Source organism: Lissotriton helveticus, chromosome 1_1, assembly GCF_964261635.1.
Source record: "Lissotriton helveticus chromosome 1_1, aLisHel1.1, whole genome shotgun sequence".
NCBI classification, from domain to species: Eukaryota; Metazoa; Chordata; class Amphibia; order Caudata; family Salamandridae; genus Lissotriton; species Lissotriton helveticus.
In genome coordinates, this window is record NC_136057.1 from 1,416,742,563 (window position 1) to 1,416,760,889 (window position 18,327).

Genomic DNA, 18,327 nt, shown 5'->3' on the forward strand with positions numbered 1-18,327 from the left:
TGTTAGACAGGGCCAAGCGCACAGCAGTCCTGCCCTATGCACAGCGTCACACTGTAGACATATTGCTGCTTCAAGAAACCCATCTGGTAGATACAGCTATGGTGGAGTCTGGCACTCCGGCTTTAATTGGGTTAATTGGGGATCGAGAGGGGTCGCTGTCCTGGTACGCGGTGCCCTCCCATTTGTGTTGTGAAGGTTGACTCATGACCCCCAGGGCTGCTTCGTCGCTCTGGAAGGGAGCTTAGGATACCGAACCCTGAGCCTGCTCGCTGTATATTTTCCACCCTCCCTGATGACTGCCACACTTCGGCGAATTGCCACTCTGATTGCCACCCTGCCCCCGGGGATGACCATCATTGGGGGAGATTTCAGTGCAGTTATGAACCCAGACTTTGACACCACTGGGCCCCTTTCACCTCTAGGATCACCCACTCTAACCTCTTATCGAACTGGGCCGCCGCCCTGGGGCTTGGGGACTCTTGGAGACTCTGGCACCCGGCGACCCAACAATACACCCACACATCGGTATCCCATCACACTCATGCACGACTTGACTACGTCTTCATGCCTGCCCTGTATTGTCGGGTAATCCAGGATATCACCATCCTCCCTAGGGGTATATCTGACCACTCCCTAGTGGCGGTGCGGATGGGTAACCTCCCTGAATCTTCATGCCCGATCTCGAGGTTCAACGCCTGGTTTCTCCAGGATAAGGAGTTTAGGGACTCAGTGGGCGATGAACTCCGCCAGTACTTTATCGCCAACCAGGGCTCCTCCCCTGGCACCCTGTGGGAGGCTGGTGAGGTCACCTTCGTGGCTTTGCCATTAGCCAACTCAAATTGAAATGAACAGCGCGAGACTCCCGACTTACGCTCCGAAAAGCCCAAGCTGTCCTAATCGAAGGTCAACCCCCGGACGAAAGACCTGAAACCCAGGAAAAGAGACTAGCGTTTCTGAGGGATGAGATTAAGCAGTCTTCCCTGGAGGCTGCCAAGCTGCTGTGGAGGTCCTCCGTAGTGCGAGTGCATGGGTGGGGAGATAAAAATGGGAAGCTCCTTCACCGACTAGCCATTTACCCAATGACCAACTGTATCATTCCTGAGATGCACAAGGGTGCAAGGGTGTCAAAAGGACACCCTGTTGCACCCCTGAAATTGTACTATGCACCCATGTTGCGCACACACATGCTCCAAGGGCATGTGTGTGTATAACATGAAACTTTAGTGCATTTTTCAACGTTTTTGCAAATAACTGACCAGTTTGCGGCCCCAAATAGCGAAATCGCTATGTCAAAGTGCTTCTAGCATTGCATTTAAGGAATCGCAAATTGCGATTCCTTAAATGCAATCGCAATTTGGGAAATCGCATAAATTGCAATTACTAAAATTGCGCATCCCAGAGACTCACATGCATCGCAAAAGGCCATTTTGCGATCTCAAATATCTGTTTGCAATAAAATAAACCCATTAAAAACTTGCATGCGTGCCAAGGCCAAGCTATTGGTTTTGCCACTGCTTGCTCAGAACTGCTTTCACAATTTGAATTAAGTTATGCATGAATTAACTATTTCATACAGTGGTTATTTCTTGATATTTAAATGCTCAAGCTGCCACTTGTTTTACCTATCAAAATAGCTTTATTTCGATAGTGCATATCTTAAAAGCTTGTTTTACGTGTTACAGCATTCAGAGACTGAACATGGTTTGGCAGCTTAATATGACAATAGAGGTTGTCATGCCAAGCATGGTAATGATTTCATATGCAAATTAAGATGTAAGTTTGTGCACAAAGGAGACATGGTCAGTAGCAGAAGTGCTGGTGCGCAGTGTGCTTACCATTGGTAGGCAGTACTAGGCACGATGAACAGAAGAGCAGTTCACAAACACTGGTGGCTGGTATACTTGGCACTGGTGGACAGTACTAACCATTGAAGGGTCATACATATCACAATGGTGAACAGTATTGAACACTGTAGAGCACCAAGCTTCGAAATGGTGAGGTGTGCACGCATCAAAGGTTGAAAATGCACATCTCGCAGAACAAGTGAGTAGGAGAACACTGCATTCAGCAACGTTTTTAAAAGACCTCATGGCTAACAGAACCAAACTGTGATCAAATGTGAAAGGTCAAAAAGCCTTTAACTGATATCAATGAGATGATTTCAGACACACAGAGCCTGTACCTGTTCCAGCTCCCCCTTGCTCCCTTATCTTAGGGCTCTTCCTTGTTGCCCTCAGTGCTCCGCCCAGCCTTCCTCCTGTTGCTTAAAGTTAAGTTGGTGTTTTTCTGTGCATTGATATTTTGTTTTGTAAACTTGTCTCTTTTGTGGCTGTTATTTTGTGTAATCTTCCTCAGCCTTATTTTGAGCTTTATATTTTTGTAATCTTCTGGCAAGCCTGTCTGCACCGGGGCCACGCCCAGCATCAAGAACCCTGGTTCTTCCGCCCCACACAGCTACACTGCCGCAGGCATCACAGTCCTAGATCCTGGACGCATCAACAACTTCTGCCACACATCCCGCACACCACCAGAGGACCATTCTCCTGGCACCACTGCCGCTTCACCTGCAATGCAGAAGCAACCAACAATGCCAGAGACACCGCAAACTATTCACCAACGAGACTGCCATGGCACAACTCCAGTGCATTCTACCCAACGCATGCTCGCTTGGCAAGCATGTCTCAGTGATCTGGGACATGATCTCATTCCTCACCCCGGATGTCATCTTCCTCATAGAGATCTGGCTGATCCCGTCTCTGTGCCAGATATCACAATTGCCACACCGAAAGGCTACAAGATAACACACCGGGACCGAGTCAACAAACACAGAGGTGAAAATTGGCATAATCTTCAAGGACATCATCCTCTGCACAACCTCCTCAGATGTCTTGACCTCGATAATAGAGCACCTCAATTTCCAACTTCACATAGACAGAAAAAAGAACCATCAGAGGCACCCTCGAATACAGACCAATAGGACCACACCCCCCTTCTGTAACGCCATCCCTGTCCTCATTGCCCCGTTCGCCATCGACTCCGAGCACTACATCTTCCTTGGGGATCTCAACCTCCACCTCCACGACCCCCGCGACACCAATACAATCGACCTCAACTTGTCACCGACCCTGCCCACATTGCAGGACACACGCTCAAACCCATTTTTACATCCACTGACAGAGTCAAGTAAAACCACAACTTGCAGTTAACCGGTACAGACCACCAGAGCGTTCAATTCACCATCTCAGGATCTACCAACACTGGCACCACACCCCTCAGCTCCACGCCCAGAAACTGGAAAAAAATATCAGAAGACCAGTGGAATAACAATCTCAACTCCCACCTCCCAGGCACAACATCTAATCCAGAACTGGCTACGAAGAAATTCTCCCAGTGGATCACAGAATGTGCCAACACAATCGCCCCTGCCAAGCCAGCCAAACCCAAAGTACCTGCCAGAAGAGCCAGCTGGTTCACAGCGGAGCTGAAATCCATAAAACACATCTGCCGGCAAATAGAAAGTAAGTGGCATACTAGCAAAAAAGAGACTATACCACCTTCAAGACAGCGCTCAACCAGTACCACCGCTTCCTGAAACAAACAAAGAAGAGCGCTTTAGCAGACTACATAGAAGCTATCACAAACCACAGCAAGGAGCTCTTTGCCATTCTAAAGGAGTTCTCCAAGCCCGCAGCTACCGGGAACAACATCAGCTCCTCCCAAGAACTGTGACACCCTGGTGGACTTCTTCCACAACAAGATCTCAGCCATCTACGAGAACTTCAAACCCCAACCCCGCACTGCAAACAGCATCAGCCTGCTCACACCCTTGAACACAAACCACAAACACCTGCTCACCCATTGGGCCCCTATCACAACTCAAACCACAATCTCCATCATGAACTCCATACACTCAGGAGCACCCTAAGACCCCTGTCCCCACCACAACTTCGGGATAAAGACGATTGGTGATGAGCTCAATGAATTCCTGAATTCCTCCATCACCATGGCCTCCCTCCCTGAGGACTGGAAACACTCTGAAGTGGGGCCCCTCCTGAAGAACCCATCTGTTGACCCAGCAGTACCACAGCCCATCTTCATGCTCCCCTTTCCAGCAGAGGTGCTCATAAAGGCAATCAACCAGCAATTCACCACACACGTGGAACACAACCGCCTCTTAGACCACTCTAATCCAGGTTCCGAGCCAACCAGAGCATCAAGACAGCCATGATCGCAGCCACCATTGACAACAGGGCCCTCCTGGACCACAGCGGAACTGCAGCCCTCATCCTCCTGGACCTGTCAGCTGCCTTTGACACCATCTCCCACCAAATCGGAATCCAGGGAGATGCCCTCAAATGGATTGCTCACTGGAAGAACCCAGAGAATCCATCTCACACCATTCACCTCAGAACCCAAGAAGATCACCTACGCAGTCCCACAAGGATCGTACCTCAGCCCCACCCTCTTCAACATGTACATGACCACTTGGCCAGCACTGTTTGACTGTATGGACTCAACATAATCTCCTACATAGGTAACACTAAACTCATGCTCTTGCTGTCAGAAGGCCCCTCATCGCCAGAACCAACTTCCACAGATGTATGATGAACATCACCGACTGGATAAAGCACGAACAAATGTCTTTCCACCAACTGACCTCTTTCTCACAGACACCCCCAGATCTGCCGAGCCAACAACGGAGGATGCTCCTTCTCGTGCCTGGTGGCCAAAGTCTGGAACGACCTTCCCCTGCATCTTAGGACCGCTTAATTGCTCCGCGAATTCAGGAAAGGATTCAAGACCTGGTTGTTTGAATTAACAGAGCACCCCAAAGCAGGGAGGAACTCCAGTGCGTGGAGACCCTCGCGGGTGATATGCCACACTCTATAAATCCTGATTGACTGGTTGATCCTAGGACGTGTGGTTTTAGGTTAGTTGGCAGCTCTGGCTCAATGACTATAGGGGTGTTAAAAACAGGCATTATTATGGTATAAGTGCAATATGATCCAGTGGGAACAATGCTACGGTATCAGCTCCCTCTCAGTGTCATTGACACTGCCCAGGTCTTGTGGTCCAAACGACAGACATGTGGTATGACACGAGCTGTGAAAAGCACAGGGAGGTAAACAAAGAAAATCTGAAATGTCTGGGTGCCAATAGGCTTAATGTAAACCCTGCCATCTCCTATTCTTCTCGCTTTTACTTACACAATTGGGAGTAGGAACATACTAGAAAAAAACAACATTCCTCCACCAATCCTTCTCTTTACAATTTCAAAACACTGGCACTTTTATGATCAAAAAAGTAACATACATTTTGCAATTCTGTGGAGCTCTCAGTGATTTGTGGCAACACGCAATTAAAAATGTACTCTTTAAATTTTTCATTTGTCATAGCCGAATTCTGTATTTTTCTTCACTTTTTAAAAGGCCCTTTAAAATGATCTGAATTTACATCACGGGGGCACGTAGCGGTAACAACTAGACTGCCTACGTATGTGAGACTACCGAAATAGCAGCGCTCCCGCAGACAGCTGAGGCACTATAAATGCGTGACAATGCATTTCAGTGCAATGATGCGGATCACCACACTGAAATGTGTTAGTCTAACACCTGATGTGTGGTACTTGACGGGGCTGAATCAAGGCATATCACAATTCTCTGACTTTCCTTCCACGAGGCGCTGTACCTTTCTGTAGCTTTTTACAGTGTTCGGTGGATTTTAGAAGGCATTAAGAGGCGTTTTCCTTCTCTCCCTCCTTTCCTCTCAGCTTATCGTCTCTGGGTGCTTTTACACTGTGGTTCATCAGAATACAGCTGGGTTGGATCTTTCTCCATCCCACTTCATCCTCACTTCTGATAGGCCTTGGGGCGATTTTACAAAAAACACATCAGCGCCCGAGGAGCTCCTATCCTCAGACATACTGCACTGTTTTGCGCATGTGCAGCACATCTATGGAGTGTGAATGTGAGAGGGGGCTGTAAATGAAAAGCGCCACTTGGACATGCACTATCCTTGGAGCTCAGCACTAACCACCAACCCACCGCCACCCATGCCCCTATGGTGCTGTCTACACACATGCCTTGGAAAGAAACTCCCCAATTGGTGAACACCACACATTGTCTCTATACATGATTTCTGCTGCTGGAAGAGCAGCTTTTCCAGTCTTCACTGCTGGTGTGCCAATGCCCCTTTGCCCTCTAAGAACCACCTGCCGCTGCATGATCAGTTGAGGAGAAGAAAACAACATGTTTTAGCTTGTCTTGGATTGAGGTTTCTTTAGGGAGTCTCACATGACCACACAAAAGAGGGAGGGGAGGATAAAGGATTTTTTAGCTTGGGACATACACCCTCCCAGAGTAACTACACATCACATAGCTATGAAACTCGAAAGACAGTACAGGGATCTCGGTCACCAACATTGTGAACCCTGACGGAAGAGAAATCCAAATTAGGGAGTTCCTTAAAAAGGATAAAGGCTTTCATTCACCAAAGTGACATGCTTCATCACTGGGCCCATCCTCACCATGGGTCCCAAAGGGGTTCAAATTGTGGGATCTGTAGGAGCTCTTTACGAGGAGAGAAATATGCCTCCCTAGCAGTGCAGGGTACGGCGTCTGGTAAAGTAAAAATGTGTGAGGGGAGGAATATAGAAATGTATTATCTTTCCCTGTTGCATGCATAAAATCAGTGTGCTTGAATAGCTGCTCACTAAAGACCCTCAGTTTATTGTCTTTTTGTTAATACAGCCACTATAGGATTGTCAGACAAGAATGCCTTAAAGGGTGGTGGGAAATTAACTATGCTAAATGTTTTCCCCGATAAACGCCCCTGCAGACAAATTTTGTGGGGCTTAATCCCATGTTGCCCAAGACAGTAATAGTGGTAAAATGTAGCACCTACTTTGAAGAGTCATAAGTGTTCCTTACATGATTTAGTGGGTCTTGGATACTAACAAATGCCTTTTTATTATAACTACTGTAATTGGTCAGTATTACCAGTCCAACACAACCCAGTCCTTGTCCCTTCAGCTTCCAAAATACATAGAAAGCAAACCTTAAACTGTGAAAAGGGTGACTGACAAATCAATCTAGAAATTTTACTTAGTAGCTTTTTAGCACACCCGGTTTTGAATTTAATCAGGCAAATCCATTGCGTCACCATCAAGAGTTCCCACTTCTGTTCCCAAATCTTGACAATGTGGTTGATTTTTCCTCTGTGCCACGTTGCAGACACTATTTAAGGGTGTGGGAACCCATGAAAACACTTTTCCGAGGTGGGCGTTTCATCACTGACCATTTTTTTCAGTGCCGCACAGCTCATGATGATATACGCCACTCTGAAGTTCCTTTTTGTAGGATTAAAGCCTCACATGTTTATTTAACACAAGGTTAAAATCAAATTAGCAATATCATTTCCACCTCCACATATGGAGAGTCAAATATATTTAAGCTTCTGAGCGCAGTTTATCACAAGTTGTTTGGCACTAAAAAGTCTGATTGAACAAGGAAACAACCATTGGAAATGAGACCCCAATTCCTCCCGTCCTTTCAGAACAACGATCAAGATCCTGTTTGAAAAGGGGTCTGTCTACCTTGTTACAAATCTTCAGATATTGGGCACAAGAATATCAAGCTAATTTACTAAATCAATATTCAAAGTAACAGCATTACTTATGCTGCAAAGAAATTGATTTTGGGAATGATGCCAGAGTCGGAGCTCCTGCTTTACAACAGACCTATTGTCAGAATTCTTGACGACTTCTTAAATTCATGATATCTTACTGCCTGTTTTAAGGAAAATTACTATCAGTCCCAATTTCAGCTGCAGCACCACAATCAAACCCCTACATTAATCTTCAATACTTTAGCTTCTGTTCTTTGGAGGCTCGTTATGCTACACACAGATGAATATTCTGCAGATAGAATCATCTTCCTGATTTTCCTCTGAGTGGAGATATTTTTGGCACCTAATGCTTCACTAAAAAGGTAAAAACTATTCCTTGAAGAAACGGCACCATTATTTGAGATGCTTTGACAACTACTACACTTTGTAAACGCCCTTCAGTTCAATGAAATTCCAAAATATCCACACAGTATTTCAGGAAAACATGTGGTCGGATGTTCAGATTGTCTCAGCTCAGCATTCTAGTTCTCCCCATAGAATCGGCTAATTGAGACAGCTGCATCTTCAACTATTGTGACTGCACTCTGGCCTTAAATATTGCCTGAGATGTTAACCACACTGATTGGTTGGATGGTTTCAGGACGGCACAAGCAAAAAAAAGGAGCACCATTTTTAATTTTTGTAAAATAATAGGTAAACTTTGTAATACATATAAAGAAGTTCAAACCTCTTTACTCAAAGTTCGCCCAAAAAAAATAACAGAACACATTTTCAGCCTATGCCTCAGTTGTCTCATGTATCAAAATTGATGTTTCTTAGAAGTCTGTTAAACATCAGTATTAGATGCTTAAACCCTTAGGGGCACATGCATCAAGGGTTTTTGCATTAGCAAACGGTGCGAATCGCAAAATTCGGCCGTTTGCGAATGCAAATCCCTTTATTGGGATACATTAAGCTTTTTGCTTTTTTCGCAATTTAAGAAATCGCAATTTATTTGCGATTTCTTAAATTGTGATTACATTTAAGGAATCACAATTTTGCGATTTCTTAAATGCAATGCATGATTTTTTTTAAATTGCGAAATCGCAAATAGGTAGTGGTAAATTACCATGAAGTTAACCTTCTTGGTAATTTGAGAAAACTTTCCAAAGTGCAAAAAAGTGCATTTTTGAAAGTTTCCTTTTACACACACACATGCCCTTTGCGGCAGGTGTGTGTGAAAAATGTACTTAAAGGTACATTTCAGGGGTGCAGGGCAGGGTCCTTTGGACCCCCCCTGCACACTTGAAATTGCATTCTCATTTTGCGATTCCTTAATTGCGAATCGCAAAATGACAATGCCTTCATATTCATTCCTATGGGCCTCTAGGCCCATAGGAATCAATGGAAAGGGATTCCCTAATTGCGATTCGCAAATTGAGAATCGCAATTAAGGAAAATTAAGAAATCGCAGAAAAAATTGCAATTTCTTGATGCATAGCCGTTTGCGAATTCTTAATTGCGATTCCTTAATTTTCGCAAGTAAGAATTCTCAAACGGGTACATTGATGCATGTGGCCGCAAGTGATCTGAAAGAAAACCACTTTTAGCATCTAGATCATTTCCTCATACTAGCCAGATCATTCCCTTCTGCTAGTCAGATTTTGTGCGGAGAAGCGCGGGAGTGCCGACGTACCCACAATCCCCTCCTTACGTGTTTTCCAGCAGCAGCACAATGGGGTTCACCTCCTTCTTCGGTCGGTAGTAGGCCCGCAGCGGAACAATGAAGTTATAGAGGCCGTTCCCTGCCCTCTCTGCGGAGACGATGATCAGCTTGTTCTTGAATCTGTATGCGCGGGCGTCCTCAAATGGGAAGTGGTGGCAGCCCTGAGGCGAAGGACAGGAGTACATAGATTATGACAACCTGGACCTTACATCAGAGACACTGGTTGATCAGCCGCTCAGACATGTTAATTATTGTAATATTAAACATAGATTATAATGAAGTCATCACATATGGCCCTAAATTAAATATGTAGGAGAAATGGATGGCAGCTCAGATAAGCTTAGGAAAAGAACTCACGCACCCTGAAGCCATAAGGGTAGGGCTATATGACGTCAGCGAACTCCAGAGAAGTCCATAGATGTAGAGTGTGAACATGAAAACGCCTGTTTATGTTTAATTTATGAAAAGCCCCATGGTGCCAGTTTATACAGTATATATTTTCTGATGCGAAGATTTGAAGTGGAGACTGACAGGCTACAGTCAAAATTTCCATTTTGAAAATGTAAGGGTAAAATCCAGTAATCGATGTTTTAAATATTTCAACATGGGAGCCTAAGGCACCTCAAGTCATTGTGCGCAATGCATGTGGGTTACAAGGTTATTGTTTTTTAATGCTCGAAGGGAGGTGGGTGGTGGGAGGGTTACAACTGCATTTTTAAAATGAGAAATATAAAATGGTCAACTTGAAGCATTCTAGAACTTAAGCATTTCTTGCTTACTGTGAGATTTAGGATCTCATTACAGTCTCATTACAATGTGACTCAGAAAGCCTCCAGCTACAGGTCGGAGGCTTTCCGAGTCACATTGTAGGTTTCACTTCCAACTGCTGCATTACAATGCAGGCAGTCGAAAGTGAAACCGGCCGGTCATTCCGACTGGATTTCGATAAGCTCAAGAAGCCCGTCGGCCAGTGAGAGGCCTCACCATAATCCCTAAGGGCAGCGTTTCCAACGTCGGGATTACGATACATGGAAAGCCTGTCGGAAAGCAACTTTGGGGGCCCTTAGCAGGGTCCTCTTCTCCCTGCGGCCTCCAGTTGGGGGCCAAGGGGGCACCCATGATGCCCCCTGTTAATGACCGCACCGCTTGGAAGGCACCGTGATTGCCTGCCACATGGTGCATGGATTAACATAAACTCCTATTTGTATATGGGTGCTTGTGCTACGGTCAGTTTACGGCCGCAGCACAAGCTCCAATTGAGAAATGGGACAATGTGACCGCACCATGTGCGTGCGTTAAGTAATAGAGGTGTCGGGACTGCCAACTGGAAGTCGGTCGGTCCTGAGACCGCATCTGTGTCAACATCGAAATCAGGCCCTATATGTCTGCGCCATATGTAGTTTCAGTGAGTGGGGGAGACATGTGTCTGAAGTAGAGGTCTCTGTTGTATGTTTGGGAGTGCCAGTCTGTTTTGTGTTTTTTAAATAAACTATTTCAATTGAGGCTTTAGAACCCCAGTAAAACCTGTGCATGTGTGTTGTTAAACTATGAACGACCTATTCAATGCATAGGGTGCTGAGAGAGAAAATGATTGTGATGGAGCTTACGGGAGAGAGAAATAAAAAGAGAGGGAGTAAAAGAGAGGGATAGTCTAGTGAGAAAAAGAGCGAGAAACATGAGAGAGAGAAGAGAAAGTGAGACAGGGTAGAAAGAGAGAGAGAGAGAGAGAAAGTGAGAGCAAACGGGAGGTAGGCAAAAACAAGACAGTCGGAGAGAAGTAAGCAAGGAAGAAATAAAGAGAAAGAGTGAGCGAACGGGTCGAGTGTAGGGGCGAAAACAATCTCTGTGGTTTCATAAACAGGCATACTTTATGATTACACAACGATTTGTGCACTCTATTAGCTGGGACTCAGAGACCACCCCAGAAATACAAATGTATATTTCACATGGCTCATGAATGACTCTTGCCAGACACCGGAAACGGTTTCAGGGGAGCAGTCTGCTTTGAGGGCTCTCAATCACTTAGGTCTCTGCCTCGGTAAGAGATCTGCCTCACTCAGGGCTCTCATTCACCCAGGGCCCTGCCTCAATCAGGACTTTCTCTCTCCCAGAGCTCTGCCTCACCTAGGGCTCTCTCTCACTCAGGTTGTTTCCTCTCCTAGGGCTTTCACTCACTCACTCACTCAGGGATCAGCCTCACTCAGGGCTTTCAGTCCCTGAGGTTTCTGCTTGACTCAGGGCTCTGCCTCACTCAGGGCCTTGTCTCACCCAGGGCTCTCACTTTCACAGAGCTCTCACTTTCAGAGGGATCTCACTCTGCTAAGGCTGTCACTCCACAAAGGCTCTGCCTCACCAGGGCTGTTTCTCAGCTAAGGCTATCGCTCTCCCAGTGTTATACCCCTAAGTAGACTTTGCTTCAGTCAGGGCTCCCACTCTCGCAGAACTCCATCAAGGTGTTTCCTTCAGGAAAAGATTTAACTAGACACAGGCTCTTCCTCAGCTGGTGCTCTGCTTATACACTGGCTCCCCAGAGCCAGACCACTCCCCGCTCCATGGTCACCACCGGGGGCATAACTTAGTCAATTACATTTGGAGAAGTGGAAGGGGGGGGGGCGGTGAACTTCAAATTTCCCAACTAAAAATGTAGTGGGTGGCTGGGTGAAGGGGTGAGATGACCGAGTGTTCGGATGTACAGTTTCAATGGCGATCACAGTCCATACTGATTTCCATTAGGTGGACCTAGGTCTAGAGTGGCACAGAGGGTGAAAAATGATGGGTTGAAATGCTACCTGGAGCAATTGTCAATTGTTATACTACTTGCAAGTAGTCATCCCATCACTTTTTTTGGATGTTTGATTGCCAGTAAAATCCCTGAAAACCTGAGATTGGCACAGCTTTCCAATCCCATTACAGGCAATGTTTGTGAATTCCAAAAAGTTGCAAATTTGCACCCAATCAAGGAGTACGCCCGTTGGTGCAGACTTACTACATTTTTTGTAAACCAGTAATTATATATATTTATGTTTCAGATCCAAACAATTTACCAATTAAAAGCTCTTAGTGAAATGAGAATGACAAGAAAAAATGACACATACATAGCAGACATGAATCAGAGCCCCCAGACCGCACTTCCAAGCCGATAATGCATTTGGAGTGTGTCATACTCCAAACACAACCCCTGAAGCTACGCCCCTGCCCATCCCACCAGACCTGGTAGTTCTCCCTGGTAACTCATGACTTTGGTCACAGACAAGAGACAGTGACGCAGCAAGTGTGCCATGGGCCCGGGTGAAAGCATTAAAAATAGGCCCCCAAGGTGGGCAGTAAAGGATAACTCTAAATAGGGAGTTGTGAGCTCCTCACATATCTCAGCCATGGTGCCACTGCACCTGATGCACTTATGATAGCAACACCCCTGTCTAAACAGTAAAATTAAAATAAAACGTATAGACAGGATGCTCTGAAAGAAAGACATGTAAATGTTTTCCCTTGCCCTAGTGGCCCTTCAGATAAATCTTGTGTTTCTCATTTAGGCCTGTTTACTCTGCCCACTCACTGCCAGTCATCAGAGCGCTAGGATATGGCTTCTATTTTTTTTATATATCTAAAGCAGGAGTGAGAGACTGGGAGCTTTGAGTGATAGTCATAGAACAGAAAGCAAGAAGGAGATATAGTGAGAGTGATAGAGGAGTGCGGCTGGAGACAGATAGGCTTTTATCTTTATGCAAATTATCCTTTTTTAGTCCAGCCTGCACTGCCATGCCTGAACTGGAATATGAGCAACTCCAGATGTGTCTCGATCTTCTGGAGTCCCTTCAGGGAGTTATAGCTTAAGACCTATGGCACAGTGTGCACAGCACCCAGATCTGGGCAAACCCATCCCTCTTAGGGCATTGCACTGAGGAAGATCCAAAGATAACTGGTGGAATTCTAGCTAAAAGTCTCAACCACTGGCAATCGCACAGGGCCGTGTTCCAGTCGCATCATTTTCACCATTTGTGCCACCTAGGACGGAGACCATCTATGCGGTCCGTCCTGGTCCTGCTCCAAATCAAACAGTCCAGCACGTACCGGCAAGGCAGGTCCCCTCTGAATGGGACACTAATAACTCCAGACTGGTTTGGGTGTACTTAGGCCTCAGTGAGGGACAGTTCAAGTACTATGGCACAGTGAGCATGGGACAGCCCCTGCCTGGCATTCTGTCAAGCAGGCCTGCCAACGCCCATGGTTACTGCCTGTAACAGTGGTCAGGGAGCAGCGCTTGAACCCGGGACCAGAGACCTTCTCCTATACACGGCGTAGGCAGGGTAGAATGGCCTCAACGACAAGCACAGACTATGAGGTGCACTTTGCCCTAAATGCAGGACAGACCATCAGGCTTCCATGAGCTGCAGGGCAAGTAAAGCATTGCTTCCCTATAGCAACCGTTTAGCCAAAGAGAGCAATCTTAACTAAACCACAGAGTCTCCATGAACATCATCATTTTGATAGGACAGACAGAGCAAGCTTTTTAAACTCAAAGGAATAGGTCATACAGAGCAATTCTGCTAAACCTCCTCACGCACAGAAGAGACAGAGGCCGCTTCTCCACTGATCCTGCTGGTTGAAGAAGCCACCTAGATGTGTGTGTTCTCCCTAGTGGCTCACGTTCAGGACACTAGCTCTGCAGTTGTTAGCCATAACTCTAACTTGCTTATTTATCCAGGGATGTAAATGGGCAAACTGACATGGCCAAGTACAAGGGAGGTGCTGTAAAGGTTGGCACCAAAAATACTTGAACAAGGGGATGTCCTGGAGTTTGGGATAAGAAATGGGGACGATGGAATACTTATAGAGGCGAATTGTGTACTTCCCCCTCAGCAGACATGAAAATGACCAGACCTAATATTCCCCTGTAATTGTGATTGTAGTACACTGCTGTAATGAACGTGCTCTGTGGCAAGATTGTAACTGTGATTGTTTTGCTAAATGCTACCTCTGCTTCTGATCAATAAAATGTTTTTTTTTAAAAACACTTGAACAATGAAAGTCAAAGGTCAATGCAGGGTTTTGTGTTTTAAAAATGCGTTGGGATGGTATGCGTTGTAATGGTATGCGGTGTAATGACTGTGTTGTAATGACATGCGTTGTAATGACATGCGTTGGGATGGTATGCGTTGTAATGGTATGCGGTGTAATGACTGCGTTGTAATGACATGCGTTGGGATGGTATGCGTTGTAATGGTATACGGTGTAATGGTATGCGGTGTAATGACATGCATTGTAATGTCCTATTACTTACCGGTAATCTTCATTACTCCGGGTCCCGTAGTCCTCGACACCTTCTTAATTACATGTGGAGATAACCATCTCCTGACAGAAAAAAAGAACAGAGGTATGCTGGGACCCTAATACTGCCCCTCCCACCGGGAGTACATAAGCAGTACTTACCCAGCATCCCGTCTGTACAACCAAGCCCAGACAGGAAGGCCGGCCGCCCGGGAGGGAGGGAGGGGCGTATGAAGGTGTCGAGGACTACGGGACCCGGAGTAATGAAGATTACCGGTAAGTAATAGGACATTACCCCCAGGTCACTCCGTCATCGACACCTACTTAATTACATGTGGAGAATACCAAAGCAGAAAACCCGGCCTTCCGCACGCACAAGCACACCCAGGAAACCACAACAAAAGCAGCCACCCAAGGGAGCACTGAGAAGGAGGAAAGGAAGACCGCAGGAAACACCCGGCCCGCAACCCAGAACAGGAGAACAGGGACAAGGACCGGTGAGAAAAAAGTCCAGGGCGGCACGAAAAGGAGGCCGCCAACCCGAGAAACCAGCAACCGAGACCCGGACCAGGACACCAAGACCAGCCAAAAGAACCCACCGGAGAAGACCGCCAAGGCCAAAACCAGCAGGAAGGCACACAGGGCCAGGCAGACCCACCAGGAAGACGAGACAACCCGGAAGAAAGCCAAAGAAACCAAGGCCAACGGAGCGCAGGCACAAGCACCCAGCCCAAAAAGGAAGGAGAAGCACAGGCCCGAAACCCGGCCAAACTCCCAAAAAGAAAAGAACATGAGCCCAAGAGAGCCGAGGAGGAAACTTCGACCGAGGAGGCCCAGGAAGCAACAAGCACCCAGGAGCCCAAAAGGAGCGAACGGGGAAGAACCTCACAACCCAGCCGAAAGCCCACCAAACAAGGGGAGGGCAACAAGACCGGAAACCAGCAACAAAGAAAACAGAACCAGGTCGGGAACAGAGAAGCCGACCACAAGCCCAGAAAACCCTAACCCCAAAGGGAGGGAACACAAGGCAGGAGGGGAGCACAGAGCAACCGGGAAACCCCAGCAGCCTCCCAAAGAGGCACAGAGAGCAGCACAAAGAAGGTGCCCAGAAGACACAAGACCGCCCAGAAACCCCACACCCAAGCCAGACCAGCAGCAAGGGCAGGAGCAGCAGGGAAAAGCAAGCCCAGGGAGCACAGGCCCCAGACCACCACCACAAGACCCCAACCCAGCAACGCCGGAGAGGAGCCAAGCAACCCGCAAAAAAGAGGCCAACAAACGCCAGCAGAACCGGGAAGCCAGGACCAGAGCCAAGCAACCCGACCACTCAGGAGGGCCACGCAGAGCCCAAGGCACAGCAAAAACGGCAGGGAGGAACCGGGAAACCCCAGCACACCACCGCCAGAACCACACAGAAGGGTGGAAAAGAACAGAGCAAACCGCCAAAGCGGAAGCCAGAGGAAGCAGAGGGCCAACAAGCAGAAAACCCCAGACAACCCGCATCCAGAAGGGAGAACCCCACTGAGGCAAGAGCACTACGGAACCACACCACACTCAGAGAGAGGGGGGCGGAGGGCACCCAACAGCCCCACAACGGGAACCAAGGCAGGAGAAACCAGGAAGGCAGAAGCCAACCAGGACACCAAAACCAGGAAACTCACAGCAGAACACCCCCAGAGAGGGCAAAACAGCCAGGAAGCACAGGAGGCACAGCCCGAGGACAACCAGAACAAGCAGGAAGCCCGCAGACCACCGGAGTCAAAGGGCCCCACGAAAGCCCCAACACAGGCGGAAGAAGACCGCCAAGACCCGCCAGCAGGAAGCAAGCCCCGAAGGACCCACCAGGGCGCGGACACAACAGCAGAGCACCCCGCCAGGACACAAAGAGAGCCCAGGCAAGGACACAGAGCTCAAAGGAAGACCAACACGCAAGAGCCGAAGCCCCAGCAGACACCCAGCCATCGCAGAAAGGCAGCACGGCCCCAGGCCACCAACCGGGAGAACAGGAGACCCGGAGAGGGCGAGGCACCACCAAAAGACAGCCAGGCCCAGACAGCAGCCGCACAAAAACCAGGGTCCAGAAGGCAAAACCCCACAGGAAAGACCCCCCGGGGGGAGGAAGAGCCACGGACAAAAAGAGCAGGGTCCCAACAAACCGAGAAGCAAGCCAAAGGCAAGCACAGGGGGAGCCAGAGCAGAAGCAGCCAGGCCAAGCTCACCCAAAAAACCCAAGGACCACACCAGAACCAGGAGCAAATGGCAAGGACCCAGCAACAGGAAGACCCAGGCAGGCAACTTCCAGAAGAGAAAAAGGAGCAGGCAGCGAGGGAGTCGCACCCGAGGCAGCACAACCACCCAAGCGCAGGCAGAGGGGACAAGCGCCCCAAAGAGCCCCCGGCACAACAGCGGCAACCAACCAAGAGAGGAACCAGGCGCAGCCCAAGGGATGGGAGGAACAGGGCCAGGAGCCCCAAACACCCACCAACCAAACGGAAGACAGGAAGGAAAAGCCAGGGGACCCAAGCGGATCTGAGGCAACAGCCGGACCGCAGCGGAGGCAAGGCCACCGAGGGAAAACAGCAAGGAAAACAGCCACCACAGGGGCGACCGGAACCCAAGCCAGCCGTAGGCAGCCCACAAACAGAAGAGTGAGAACCCACAGAGCCACCTAGAGCAGGAGCACCCCCGAAGAAGAGAACCAAAGGGAGCAGACCCACGGAACAACCCCCACCGGAGAACAACAATAACCGGGGAGGGCCGGAGGCAAGGCCGAGGACCAGGAACCCACCACTCAGGAGGCCAGCAGCTAGGACACCTGAGGCAGCAACAGGGTACGAAACCCAGCCCCGAACAAACCCCGGCACCCCCAGGAGGCACCGACCCAGGGACAAGACACAGCCCAGAAGGCACGCCAGGCAACACCCCAGGACCGACAGCAGTAGCCCAACAGAGCATCCCCGAACACCGGACATCAGGACAGCAGCAGGAGGGGGCGAGAAACAGCCAGAGCGTAGGCCCCCACCGCAAAGGAGACCCCCTAACCCCCCCCCCCCGGCCGAGCACAGAAAGCACAGGCCACCGGAGAACCGGCAGGGGGAAAGCAGCCACGAAGGACACTGCAGGCCAAGGTGGAGGGACAGCACCCAAGACATCCAATCCGAGCGAACAGAAACGTTCAGCAAACGCACAGAACCCCCAGAGCCAAAGCACGGGAGAAAGCACGAGGACAGGAAAAAGGAACTGGCAGGACGAAAGGAAAACACCCAAAACCACCAACGTCGCAGACATCATGCAAACCAAGAGAACCGACACGATGAGCGACTCCCAGTCGGCCAGCGACAGGAAACCAACAGCAGGAAACACGGGGGAAGAAGCGACACGGCCAGAACTAGAGGAAGCCGAGTGCCGCAGCCAAGATCCGCACTCAGTCCCCACGGCCAGAGAGCGAGGGCCCAAGCCAGAAGGCCATAACCACACCAACTCAAAGGAGGGGCAAAGCGCTGCATCAAACGACAGCGAGGGGCCCAGCAGCCAGGAAGAACGGAACCAACACTGATCCGCAGCTGAACAGAGGGCAGGGAACGGGAACAAAGGGACAACCCACACCCAGCGCCCAAAGGACAAATGCACGGGCGAAAAAAGGCTCCAAAAACACCGAGAGAAAAGCAGCAGCAGCACCACATCCCCAAACAGCACGGTGCAAAGAAGCAAAACGCATGCGACTCCCA

At 48.6% G+C, this 18,327-nt stretch overlaps 1 protein-coding gene across 1 annotated transcript in view; it reads right to left on the reverse strand.

Annotated features, from left to right (window-relative positions):
• The window catches only part of LOC144764134 (potassium channel subfamily T member 2-like), a gene marked incomplete at its 5' end in the record, with an annotated part of 1,271,238 nt that overhangs the window by 200,224 nt on the left and 1,052,687 nt on the right, over positions 1–18,327 (reverse strand). Inside the window, one exon of the mRNA XM_078650285.1 lies at positions 9,320–9,492. Coding sequence (XP_078506411.1) covers positions 9,320–9,492 — 173 coding nt within the window. The remainder of the gene's footprint in view (positions 1–9,319; positions 9,493–18,327) is intronic.